This window comes from Orycteropus afer, unplaced genomic scaffold (assembly GCF_000298275.1).
Source record: "Orycteropus afer afer isolate SDZICR_OR568_19922 unplaced genomic scaffold, OryAfe1.0 scaffold00020, whole genome shotgun sequence".
Classification (NCBI taxonomy): Eukaryota; Metazoa; Chordata; class Mammalia; order Tubulidentata; family Orycteropodidae; genus Orycteropus; species Orycteropus afer.
In genome coordinates, this window is record NW_006921607.1 from 4,169,712 (window position 1) to 4,183,573 (window position 13,862).

The following is a 13,862-nucleotide window of genomic DNA, read 5'->3' on the forward strand; positions in this document are numbered from 1 at the left end:
CACCAGCCACTCCTCAGAAGGAAGACTGTGAAAACTACTTCCATAGAGATATTACCTGGGAAACCCAAGAAGGGGTCACTATGAGTTGAATTGACTCAACAGCAGTGAGGTTTGTTTTTTTATTATGTTATAAATATATATATTAAAATTACATTTTTCTAATAGCTGTGATACATATTGGTAAATAGTGCTTTTACATACTATGAAGTCACCCAGAATCCAGCGTTCCAGGATTCCATTCTTGATGTGGGTGTTTCTCTTGCCTGTCCCCCCACCCTTCTCCCCAGAGCTGGACCCAGATACCCAGGGCAGACAGGAGGGCACCCTTCCTCATCCCAGCAATGCCAGCAACTCAGCTGAGAGGCCATCTAGTAAAGTGATTAAAAGCCCAGATAGTTTTTGAAACTGCCAGGGTTCAATTCCAAGTTCCATCACTTGTAAGCTGTTAGACTTTCAGCAAATTACTTGTCTTTACAATAGGGAGAAATAATAAAGCCTTTCTAAAAGAGTCGTGGTGAAAATTAAACAAGTTAGTGAATATATTTACGTGTTTAGATTAATGCATGGTACACAGCAGCCTCTATGGAAGTTTTGACTGTTGCATCTTCCGGGGTTTAGTACATGCCAATACATAAAAGTGGTCCTGCTGATTGTGGCCCTTACAGAGCACTTGCTCTGTGTCCTGCACAAGCCTGAGTCTTCATTTAAAGCTCACAGCAATCATGGAAATTTGGGACGTTCCCTCACGTTTACAAAAAGCAAACAGAATGCAGAAGAAGGGCATGGTTTTGGCTCATCATTACTGGAGCCAGGCCTTGAGCCTAGTCAGCCTGATGCGCAGTGCAGCGTCTCGCCCACTGGACTCCAAGTCTTTCTATGACCAGGCACAGGCCTGAGTGTTTCTCAAAGGTTTTCTTGTTCCAATCTTGTAGCAAAACTGCAAGAGAAGTCTTCTTTTTTCACATTGAATATATTGTGTATATGAGGAAATGGAGACTCAGAGAGGTTACATAATTTTCTCAAGATCAAACAGAAAGTAAACAGTAGAGGAGGCATTCAAATGCAGGTCCAAGAGTTTTTACAAATCTTAGCTTTAACCTCTTCACTTTGCTCTCTTCATTTATATTATTAAACAAAAATAGGATTATATTAAAAGCGGTAGTTTGTTACATGCTCTTTCACTTAGTAATAGATTGGGAACCTTTTTCCATGCTGATATATATGTGTCTATGTGGAGTCCCTGGGTGATGCAAATGTCTAAGCACTCAACTACTAGTTGAGAGGTTGATGATGCAAAACCACCCAGAGAGACCATGGTCCCAAAGGACAGTAAGGTCAATTGGCATAACATACTACACAAAAACACTGTTCTATATCCTACTATGGTGAATAGTGATTGGAGTCTTAAAAGCTTGCAAGAAGGCACAATGTTGTAGTCACTTCTTGGTCAATGACAACTACCCAGAGGGAGCGAGTAGGTGGACCTGTGGGCTTGGGACCATAGCCACAAGGGACATGAAGCTCAATTGGCATAACATACTACACAAAACATTGTTCCACATCCTACGTTGGTGAGTAGCGACTGGGATCTTAAAAGCTTGCAAGCAGCCATCTAGATGCAACGATGGGTCTCTCCTCATCCAAAGCAAAGAAGAATGAAGAAACCCAAAGACACATGGAAACAGTTAGTCCAAGGGACTGGTACACCATGCAATCCTCAGCCTATACGACTATGAGACCAGAAGAGCTAGATGGTGCACAAATATCATGTCAACCACTCAGAGGGTGATCTCTTTAGGAGATCCTGGATAAAGTGGGAGAACAATGTGGAATAAAACTCAAAATAATTTTTTTTAAAAAAAGGACCAGGTTTGCTGGTCTGATGGAGCCTGATGGAATCACTGAGTCTATGGACCCTAGCTGCCCTTCAGGTCTAGAATTGAACCCACTCCTGTGGCTTTCAGCCAAACAAAAAACAGGCATATGAACTGAACATTTACATTTGGTAGATACACTCCTTGGAGAGACCAATCATGGAGAATAGAAGGGCTGTGTATGCACAGGGAGAAGTTCAGGGGGCAGGTGTGCATGGGAGGGAAAGACACAGAGAAGAGGTAACTATGGGGAGGAAGTGGGAGGGGAGCTGTTTCATTGCAGGAAATTGTAGTCAATGTCATGAGACAAAGTGTGAGCTGCTGTATGGCAAGTGAATTTGCTCTGCAAACTTTCACCCAAATCACAATAAAAAATTAAAAAAAAAAAAAAAAGCTTACAAGCAGCCATCTAAGTGCAACGATGGGCCTTTCCTTGTCCAGAGCAAAGAACAATGAAGAAAACCAAAGACACATGGAAACAATTAGTCCAGGGAACTGGTAGACCATGTGATCCTCAGCCTATATGACCATGAGATCAGAAGAACTAGATGGTGCCCAGCTACCACAGTCAACCACTCAGAGGGGGATAGGTGCAGAAGAGCCTGGATAGAGTGAGAGAGCAACATTAAACAAAACTCAAAATCATTAAAAAAAAAAAAAAAAAAAAAGACCAGGCTTGCTGGTCTGATAGAGTCTAGTGAGATTCCCTGAGACTATGCCTCCTAGTTACCTTTCAGGTCTGGAATTGAACTCACCCCCATGTCTTCCAGTCAAACAATAGACAGGCATATGGGGTGAACATTTATAGCAGGTAGATACACTTCTTGGCACGATCTATTATAGAACAGAAGGGTAGTGTTAGCACAGGAAGACAGCTCAGGGGCAGGTGTGCATGGGAGGGAAGGACATAGGGAAGAGGTAACTATGGGGAGGACGTGAGAAGAGAGCTGTTACATTGGGGGAAATTGCAGTCAATGTTATGAGACAAAATGTGTATGAACTGCTGTATGCAAAATGAATTTTCTCTGTAAACTTTCACCCAAATCACAATAAAAATTGAAAAAAAAAAAAAAAAAAAAAAGGTGGTTTAGAATATAGACCTGACAGGGAGTTAGCTCAGGGGGCAGAAATACAGAGGAAAGAAGGACACAAGGAAGAGGTAACTACAAAGAGGAAGTGGCAAGAGAGCTGTTACATTGTGGGGATTGCAGTCAATGTCATTCTAAAAATGTGTATGAACTGTTATATGGAAAATGAATTTGCTCTGTAAACTTTCACCCAGATCACAATAAAAATTTTAAATACAAATAAAAAATAAAGAAGATGGACCTGGCAATCTGCTTCTGAAAAGTCATAGCCTTGTCCACATTATAACTTTTTTCTTTTTAGCCTGTAGCAAAACTTATATATATTACCATTTTAGAAGAGGAATTTTTAGGACAAAGAGTATGAGTGCATTTTGAAAGCTTTTGAAATAAATGATTTCCCAACAGAATATAATAATACTTGTATCTCAACAAATATAGCACATTAGCAGCAACAAGGACAGGGAGACATTGGGAACACTTGTGATCAAGCAGATTTAGTTAAAATCTTTACGTTACTTGTTAAAACATGGGTTTCTGGGTATGGATATGTCATAGGGACGTGACTATACTGCCATATTGCCCTCTAGAAAGGTTGGAAGGATTCGTATTCCCACCAGCACTATGTAGGAGTGACTGCTCAGTCAATACCCTTGGTGACACTAAGAATTGACCATCTTTTTACGTTTTTGCCAAGCCAATATTCTCACAAGTATGTTTTGAGATTACAGAGGAGAAGAGAGATCAGAGAAGACAGATCCAGGGAAGCAATAAAAGTCCCCATTTTCCATCCCACTCTCCAGAGGCATCCACTTTTCAAGAATTTTATTTGTCCTTCAGATAGCTTTCTTGCATGGACATAAAGTGCCACCTTTATCATACAGTAAATCTGCATATTTCGTTGGGTCCAATTCTAGGCTCTCTCTTCTGTTTTGTTGACCTCTTTGCTTGCCTTAGTATCAACTGGCTCTGTTACTGAAAACTTAATGTATGCTTTAATGTTTCATATGCTAAGTCCTGCATTTTATATTTTGTTTTGTTTAACTTTTCCAGCTATCTGCTCACAGACCTTAGCATTTTGTTTCTGATGTTTCAGTTTTACTGGGTTGTTGAACATTTTTTCATAGATTTGTTTCTTTTCTCATGAGGACCCTAATCATGGCCTCTGCAAGGGTTCTGTCTATCTTGTCTTTGCATTCTTCTCAGCACCCAAACTAGCTATTTTCCCATCCTAGAAGTTAATACATGATGGGAACAGGAAGGATTAATGAGACTTCAAGTTCTATCTGCATCCAGACACATGGGCTCCAGTCTCAGCTCCAACTGGGCCAGGACAGGCCACTTGGGAGTTGACTTGTGCTTCCTTCCAGGAGTAGCAGGTGAGGGACCACATGTGAGTCAACCTGAGAAGCTGGTGTCTGTCGCAGCTGGAGAAGCAGTCACTCTGCCCTGCTCTGTCTCTGCTCTGGTACCCGTGGGACCCATCCAGTGGTTCAAGGGGACTGGGCCAGATCGGCAGTTAATCTACAGTTTCAAAGGAGTCCTAGACCCCATTCGCTTCTTCCCCCGGGTGAGAAATGTTACTGACACCACACAAAGAAGCAACATGGACTTTTCCATCCGCATCATGGACACATCAACAAAGGATTCTGACACCTACTACTGTGTGAAGTTCGTGAAGGGGAGCCCTGATGACGTGGAGTTTAAGTCTGGTCCAGGCACCTTGGTGGTTGTGAATGGTGAGTCCAGGTCTCCAAAGCCCCAACCCAAGGCTCCCGTTTTCTTAGCACTTGTGCCAAGACTAAGAGTAGAAAATGGGGATGAGATAAATCATGATGAAGGACTACAGTGAAATATAATCCCAGGGCCATATGTAATACAATCCTAACTCTTTAGCATCTTACAGCTTCTAAAGGACCACAAAATAGGCAAGAAAGCATAGTGGATAAAAGCATAAACCCCATGGCCAGATGGCTAGGCTCAACTTCTAACTCTGTCATTTAGAAGCTATGTGACCTTAGGTGAGTTTAACTTCTCTGTGCCTCAGTTTCCCCATCTGTAAGAGGGGAATAATAATAGCGTTCACCTAGCAGAATTGTTCTGAGGACTATAAATGTAAACAGTTTATATTAAACACTTAGAAAAGCACCAGTTAAATAAATGTTGTTGTTTGTTGTTGCTATGTGCCATCAAGTCGGACTCGACTCATAGCAACCCCTCCTTGGGTTTCCGAGGCAGTATCACCATGGAAGTAGATTGCCCCATCTTCCTTCCAAGGAGTGACTGGTGGGTTTGAACCGCCAGCCTTCTGGTTAGCAGTCAAGTGCCTTAGCCACTATGCTACCAGAGCTCCTTATATTAGCATAGCTTGTTAGTATTCAAGATATTACAACCAATTAGACTAAAAACATAATCTTAAATGAAACCACCAAATCACAAAAACAAAGAATGACAGGATTACTGAGGAAGAAAATTATAAGAATCACATTTTTTAGGTAGAATATAAAACCAAAAAAACCAAACTCACTGCCATTGAGTGGATTCTGACTCATAGTGACCCCTTTTGGGTTTCTGAGGCAGTAAATCTTTAAGGAAGTAGATTACCCCATCTTCCTTCCATGGAGCAACTGGTGGGTTTGAACCACCCACCTTCTGGTTAGCAGTTAAATGCCTTAGGCATCATGCCACCAGAGCTCCATGTAGAATGTGAACTAAAAAAACAAATTCACTGCTATCGAGTCAATTCCAACTCGCAGTGACCCTCTTTGGGTTTCCAAGGTGGTAAATCTTCATGGAAGTAGTTTGCCCAGTCTTCCTTCTGAGGAGTGGCTGATGGGTTTGAACCACCAGTCTTCTAGTTAGTAGTCAAATGCCTTAGGCACTCCACCACCAGAGCTCCTTATGTAGAATATTAAAAAAAAAAAAAAAAAAAAACTCACACTGTCGAGTCAGATCTGATTCACAGCAACTCCTCCTTGGGTTTCCAAGGCAGTATTACTACAGAAATAGACTGCCCAATCTTCCTTCCGAGGAGTGGCTGGTGGGTTTGAAATGCCAGCCTCTGGTTAGCAGTCAAATGCCTTAAGTACCTCCTATATTTCTGAAATTGTGTCCTAGATTTCCATGTTGTTGTTAGTTGCTGTCGAGTTGGCTCTGTCTCATGGCAACCTTGTGTGTTGTTGTTGTTGTATGCCATTGAGTCTGCCCCAACTCATAGTGACCCCTCCTTGGGTTGTTGAGGCAGTATCTCTACGGAAGTAGATTGCCCATCCTTCCTTCCGAAGAGTGGTTGGTGGGTTTGAACCACCAACCTTCTAGTTAGCAGTCAAGTGCCGTAGGCACTACGCTACCAGAGCTCCTGGCAACCTTGTGTAGAACAGAACAAAACATTGCCTTTATTTGAGCCCATTGTTGTAGCTATTGTGTCAGATCATTTCACTCAGTGTCTCTTATTTTCATTGACTTCTACCTTACCACACGTTGTCCTTTTCTACAAATTGGTCTTGCCTGATGAGATGTCCAACATAAGTGAGTTGAACTCTCACCATTCTGGCTTCTAAGGAACATTCTGGTTTGTGTCCTCTGAGACTGACTTGTTCGTTCTTTGCCAACCCACAGTATGCTGATTTCTATTAAAAAAAAAAAAAAAAAAAGTTGCTGTAAAGTCTGAAAAAAAAAAAAAAAAAAAGTTGCTGTAAAGTCTGTCCCAACTCATGGCAACACCGTGAGGGTCGGTAGAACTGAGCTCCATTGGGTTTTCAAGGGCTGATTTTCCAGAAGTAGATCACCAGATCTTTCTTCTGAGGTGACTTGGGTTGGACTTGAGCCCCAAACTTTCAGTTAGCAGCCAAGTATGTTAACCATGTGCACTGCCCAGGGCCTCCTTGATTTTTATAAGCCCCGCATGTTCTTGGATATGCAGTGATTTACTGATCAACTGATACAATCATGGTTAAAGACAAAGCCTGTAAGACCATAAACAGCATGGATTAAGGGAAAGCTTGGGAAAGAAAGCGGTTGGTTGGGACCTATTTGTATTGATTAATTAATGATCATACAATTTTTTCTTAAAATATGAGTGTAGTCATTTATTTTAACAGAACCATAGAAGCCTGCACCAGCACGATTTTTGAATCTTTAAAATTTTAGCACATTAGGAATATGCAGAAACAAAGAGAATGATAGGCAGTCTTTGGGGACAAAGAGAAGGCCATGTAAGTTTCAACAACTGAAAATAAAAAAGCAAGTCATTCCTGAAGTGTCGTTAACGAGACCAGCATCAAACATCTTAAGAAGCTCTGGTGGCATAGTGTCTAAGGCATTTGACTGCTACCCAGAAGGCTGGCGGTTCAAATCCACCAGCCACTCCTCAGAAGGAAGATTGGGCAATCTACTTCCGTGGAGATAGTGCCTCAGAAACCCAAGGAGGGTTTGCTATGAGTCGGGGATCGACTCGACGGCAGTGAGTTATTGAGTTTATATTGCAAGCTAGAAGACAAGAAGCAGTGCCTTCAAAATTCTGAGGGAAAATCATTTCCAACCTAAAAGTCTATACCTAGTCAAGCTATCAAGTTCACAAGGTCACCAAGAACTCACTTTCATGCACCAAAAGGTACTTTACCAAAACATGGAGCAAACAAGGAAGGTGTAAAGAGGTGTAGTGTGGGTGGCAGGTGGAGAGAGATACACGAGAGCTAAATGGTCACCTTCCCTAGGAGTAAATCTATCCATAACATATCAAACTGAACAATGAACAAATTAGTATAAGCATCGTAATTAATCTGGAAACACAAAAGGAGCTGTCCAAAGGAATGAAAATGACTGGTCTATAACTTTTACAAGGGGAGGAAACCAGAAGTTGCTGTTTTTCATGATATGCCTTGTAGAGCACTTCTGACTTTTTAAACAACGTACTTTGATTTTAAATGGAAGGAAAGAAGTGAGGGAGGAAAGGAAAGGAGGGATAAAAGGAGGAAGCAAAGACACAGATAGGGAAGAATAAGGAAATGACATGATCAGATTTGCATTCTGGCAAGACCACCAAGGTCTGGTTTCAGAGTGTGAACTGGAGATGAGGGATTGGAGTGGAAAGTTAAGCAGGTTGAACCATGATGGTGGTGGTGCACTAGAGCTCAACCTGCCATTTTCTCTCCTCTCCTCTCCTTTCCTTTGCTCTCCTCTCGCCTCTCCCTTCTCCTCTCACTTCTCTCCACACTTGCCTTGACCGAAGCTAAGCCCTCTCCTCCAGAGATTTCCGGCCCCTCCAACAGGGCCAGCCCAGGCCAGGTAGTGAATCTCACCTGCACGTCAGTCGGCTTCTTTCCCAGAAACATCCATCTGAAATGGCTTGAAAATGGCATGGAGCTTCCAGCCCTTCAGACCCTCATCCTCCCACATGGAAATGCCTCCTCCTACACTGTCATCAGCACCGCCCTGGTGACCCTCACCATCTCCTCACTCTCGTCCCAGGTCACCTGCCAAGTGGCTCACAGTGAATTGCAGAGCCCGCTCCATGGGCATGTGGACATGTCCCAATTCCTCCAAGGTAAGAGCCTCTCCCCATTCCTACCCCCAGGTCCATCCCCTCAGAACCATGCAGGTTCCCTGTTTGCAGCACTTCGCCTGCGTCCTCCTGCTCATTCCCCATCAAATACCCTGAGGTCGGTATGAACTGTTGCATCGATTCTGACTCCTGGCGACCCCATGTGTGTGAGAACCATGTTCCATAGGTTTTTCCGTGGCTAATTTTTCATAAGTAGATCTTTAGGCCTTTCTTCTGAGGTGCCTCTGGGTGGACTCAAACCTCCAACCTTTCAGTCAGCAGGTGAGGACATCAACTGTTTGCACCACCCAGGGACCCTAGAGCAGAGTGTGATACAGACGAAAACGAGAGAAATCTCGTTAACTCGGGAAAGGCCCTTTTGAACAAGTGATGTTTGAGTCCAGCCTGAAAGATGAAAAGGAGTCAGCCAAGCAACAAGTAGAGAGTATTCCAAGCAGAGGAAACAGGGTGTGCAAAGGACTAGGATTGGGTGGTGGGAGCAAGACATGTTTGCTGAGCAGAAAGGTGGCTGGTGTGGCTGAGGGCTTAGTGAGAAGAGGGGTGTGTAGAAAAAGAAGAGGCTGAGGAGAGAGAGGCAGGGACCACTGATCTTTGAAGCCACAGTGAGGAGGCTTTTCTCATATGGGCTCTCCACATGGACTCCTAACACCATTGCACAAACCACCATTGTTAGGCTGCTAGTCACCACCTTTGAAGATGCTTCCTAAGCCTACCTGGCATCAGGGAGGCAACAATGCAGGCAAAGCTCCATCCCCCTCTTTCCTGCTCTGACTTCATGAGGGCCAAGTCCATTATCCATTTTCCCCAGAGCACAGACCAGACTGTTGGGTTGACCCACACGTTGAAATAGGGAAGGAGAGGCCAAGATACCACTCTCACTGCTCCAGAAGTCCATCCATTCTGGCCTGGAGTATTTAAAAAAAAAAAAAAAGGATTGAATTGCACAATTAATCAAAACAATCTAAATTTGATAAATAATTATTAAAATGTTGGCAATGCAGCTCAGTGAGGTGGATGGGGGAGTTCATGATGCCTCAATTAAGTTGGCTTCTTGGCCAGCAAAACTTTGAATGGTTTAAAGACCAAGGGGAATGCAACATAGTAATATTTGGAATGTGTGGGAGATAGGCTTTTCTTTTTTTTTTCTCTCTCTCTCTCTCTCTCTTTCTTTTCTTCTCCCCTTCCACTTCCTCTCCATAGTTACCTCTTCCCAGTGTCCCTCCCTCCATACTCTCCTGCCCCCTGAGCTGTCTCCTTGTGCATAAGCAGCCCTTCCTTCTCCCATGATTGTTCTCTCCAGGGCGCGTGTCTACTTGAGGTAAATGTTTGACTCACATGTCTGTACTTTGTTTGGCTGGAAACCACAGGTGTGGATTCAATTCCAGACCTGAAGGGCAGCTAGGGGCCATAGTGTCAGTGGTTCCATCAAGCTCTATTGGACCAGTAAACTTGGTCTCCACCATCATTTTTTTTTTTTTTTTTTTTTGCCTCCAAATGATTTTGAATTTTGTTCCACATTGTTCTCCCTCTCTATCCAGGATCTCCTATATCCCTTCCAAGTGGATGACAGTGGTAGCTGGGCACCATCTAGTTCTTCTGGTCTCATAGTTTGTATAGGTTGAGATAGGCTTTTCTTTAGTGAAGCGGGAGAAGGAAAATAGAGAAACAGGAGGCAGAGAGGCAAATGGCCTTGATGTTCATTCTCAAGCAGATCAATTGTAGGAGAGAGTCCTGGGAGGATTGAGGATCAGGAAATTAGTTGTACTCAAACAATCAGTGTCTGGAATTGCACACTAAAAATAGTTAACGTGACAAGTCCTATGTTACACATATTTTGCCACAATTTTTAAAAATTCAAAATAATATAAGTAGAACCCATTTTGTTCTAAAATATAATAATTGTTGTTGTTGTTATGTGTCGTCGAGTCGGCCCCGACTCATAGCAACCCCTCCTTGGGTTTCCGAGGCATTATTATTACGGAAGTAGATTGCCCCATCTTCCTTCCAAGAAATGGCTGGTGGGTTTGAACCACCAGCCTTCTGGTTAGCAGTCAAGTGCCTTAGGCACTATGCTACCAGGAATCATTATTTTGACAAATAATTTTGAGAGCACATGCTATGAAAATAATAATAATTAAAAAAATCTGTCAGTGTCTGTACCTTAGAATGTCTTTCTGTGCACCTGGAGGCGTAACTGCAGCATAATTTGAAGACTGGCTTCATGTTCTGCTTCATCTCGCCCAAGCTCCCCTTCACTTTGGTCCTCCTGTGTTTACAATGTGCTAAGACTCTCCTCAAGGAGCCCTGGTGGCACAGTGGTTAAGCACTCAGCTGCTAACTGGCAGGTCAGCAGTTTGAACCCCCCAGCCACTCCACGGGAGAAAAGATCTGGAGCTCTGCTCCCATAAAGATATCAGCCTAGGAGATGCTCTGGGGCAGTTCTATTCTGTCCTATAAGGTTGCTCCGAGTCGGAATCGACACAATGGCACACAACAACAAAAAGAAGCTGCCCATGTTCTTCCCTGTACCCGAGATGCTCTTCCCAACATCAAGCCTCTCCCAGTGCTCCCTTCCATCTGGCTGCTTTGGTCAATTATCTTTTCTGGTATGTCCCAGTCACCCGGGATATATTACAAATTATTCCTAAACTTAGAGATGTGAAAAGCCATTTATCAGGCTCATAGATTCTGTGCATCAGAAATTCAGACGGGGAAAATTGGGGCAGCTTGTACTTGCTTCATGATGTCTCAGACCCCCACTGGACAATTCAAAGGCTGTATCATTTACAGGCAAATTCACAGCCATATCAAGCCATTGTTGCTGCTGGCTACTGGCCTGAGGCCTCAGTTCCCTAGTCTTTCCTCGTGGGCTAATTTGGGCTTCCTTACAGCTTGGTGGCTGTGTTCCAAGGGCAAGTGTTGCCAAGAGAGGCAGAGCCTGGCAGAAGCCATATCGGCTGTTATGACCTAGTCTTGGAAGTTACACAGTATCACTTCTGCTGCGGTCCATTCATCAAGACAATTACAAAGCCCCACCTAGGTTCCAGGGCAAGGGAAATAGACTCTGATGACGAGTGACAAGGTTCTGGAGGAGCACATGGGACTTTCTGTGGCATTTCTGGAAAATATAATCTGTCATATATGGCTAATTCCTATTCATCCTTCATATTTCTGCTCAAAGGTCACTTCCTCCAGAAGCCCTTCCCTAACCTGCCTTCCCCCAAGACCAGGTCAGGTGCCCCAGTTGTGGGATCTCGGGACCCTTGTGGTAGTCAACCAGCATAAGACTCCATGAGGCCAAGCCCAGGTCTGTCTTGTTCACTGTTATGTCCCAAGAGCCAAGCACAATGCCTAGAAAGAATGAATGCTCTTTGAGCACAATTTGCATGAAGAAAGAAGTAAGGAAGGAAGGGCTGTTGTTTCAGTTCTGCCCACAGTGAGTGTATCAGGACACCCTGTCCCAAGCCTGCAGGCAGCTGTCCTCGTCTGCCACGTGCAAAGGTTCTACCCCAAAGGCGCACGCATCACCTGGCTGGAGAAGAACCGAGGCTTCCAGACCTGTGAGACCCTTGCCCCCACCACAAACCCAGATGGCACGTTCAGCCAAAACAGCCATCTCCTGGTCAACACCTCAGAATGGGAAGAGAAGAGGCCTTTCACCTGCCAGGTGTGGCACAATGCCCAGCCACCGGTCCAGGCCAGTGTTCCACTGAGCGAGCTTAGAAATGAAAAGCAAGCAAGTATGGGTGAGTAGGGGAAGAATAACCAAGCAGTTAAAAGCTCAGACAGCCGGGTTCAAATGCTGCCTCTGCATGCTTGCTGTATGGCCTTGGGAAAGTCACTTCATCTTTCTGAAACTCAGTTTCCTCATCTATAAAACAAGATAACAATGAGAGCAACTTATTCAGAATATCATGCCTTAGGTACCAAATAGTATTAAGAGATGCTATTATCACACACTTGCATTCTGACAATGTACTCATTGTAACCAAGCTAGTGTGAAACATTTTTCCCCAAGTCCCACTCACTACTGTAAACCATTCAGATTCAACAGCTACTGAGCACCTTAGTTAGGTACTTTGTCTGAGTGCTCTCATTTGATTCAAAAACTCTCTAAAGCAGCTGTTATAATTCCCATTTTAAAAATAAAGAAACTGTGGCTCAAAAAGTTTAGATGACTCCCTCCAAGACCAAGGTGTAGTCTTGATATCTGAGTTGCTGTGGGGCTAAGCCAGGCTGGAGGTCACATGACGGAAGCAGGAGTCTAGGCTTACCCTAATGTCTCCTAGTCCTTCCCTTGCCAGGCACCAGATTATCCAGCTCCCTCTATGGGACACTCCTCCTCCTTGTCTGGAAGCTGGTTCCCCTGATTGCACTTTCCACCCTCTATATCCTCAGGAGGAACCTCCGTTCCAGGTAAGCAGGGACTCCAGATAAGGGTTGGGCTGCCAGGGGCAGGACTTCAGGCAGCAAGGGACACTATGAGGAGAAAGTTGGGCCCTTACATTTCTCCTCTCCCCAGAAGGGGGCGTAGTGCCTAAGGCATTTGACTGCTAACCAGGAGGCTGGCAGTTCAAACCCACCAGCCATTCCTCGGAAGGAAGACTGGGCAATCTACTTCCATAGTGATACTGCCTCGGAAAACACAAGGAGGGGTCACTATGAGTCGGGTCTGACTCCATGGCAATGAGTTTAGTTTTTTGGTTTTCAGAAGGGGTTTGAGTTCAGAGGATCCCTGAAAGTTGTACCTGTCCCTTCAGCCTTCTTCTCTACCACCCATTGCCCTAGCCTGAGGATGCACAAAGATGTGCATTTCCCTTGGTGTGGGCAGGAGAGTATTTCCATAGGGAGAGAAGGAGGGAGTTAAGTGTGGAAAGAAGTCCTCTGAAGTCTAAGAGCAGGAGCCTCACTTCAGCTCTCTGTTTCTTCTCCCAGGCCCACCTCAGTGACACAGGACCCTCTGTCTCCTCCTGTCTTATTCAGAAAAACTGATGTAGGAGGAGGAACTGCCATGATGCCTGTAGCTGCTACTCTACCTTCTCCTGCCTCTGCAGCCTTCTGAGACCTGTCCAGCCCTAGCAGTCCCTCCCCTTCTCCCAGTCTCCACCTCCTACAGCCCCCAGAAGAGATAAAAGCCTGGACTAGGAAGGTGTGGTAGTTAAGGTTATGTGTCAACTTGGCTGAACCTGGTTTTGAGTGGCTGGGCAGCTGTATGTAGTATTCCCCATGATGAGACTGGTAATCAACTCCATGGTAGAATCTACTGTGAGCAGCTGAGTAGCTGCCTTAGGGAATGTGGTCTGCTTCTTTATATAAGGAGAAGCTTTAGGCATGGTCTGC

At 44.3% G+C, this 13,862-nt stretch overlaps 1 protein-coding gene across 1 annotated transcript in view; it reads left to right on the forward strand.

Annotated features, from left to right (window-relative positions):
- LOC103191819 (signal-regulatory protein beta-1-like) overlaps nucleotides 1-13,584 on the forward strand; it is a 15,178-nt gene extending 1,594 nt beyond the window's left edge. The window contains exons 2-6 of the mRNA XM_042783619.1: nucleotides 4,330-4,698; nucleotides 8,190-8,504; nucleotides 11,948-12,268; nucleotides 12,827-12,938; nucleotides 13,506-13,584. Of these exons, the coding sequence (XP_042639553.1) occupies nucleotides 4,330-4,698; nucleotides 8,190-8,504; nucleotides 11,948-12,268; nucleotides 12,827-12,938; nucleotides 13,506-13,584 (1,196 nt within the window). The remainder of the gene's footprint in view (nucleotides 1-4,329; nucleotides 4,699-8,189; nucleotides 8,505-11,947; nucleotides 12,269-12,826; nucleotides 12,939-13,505) is intronic.
- Nucleotides 13,585-13,862: the final 278 nt, after the last annotated feature.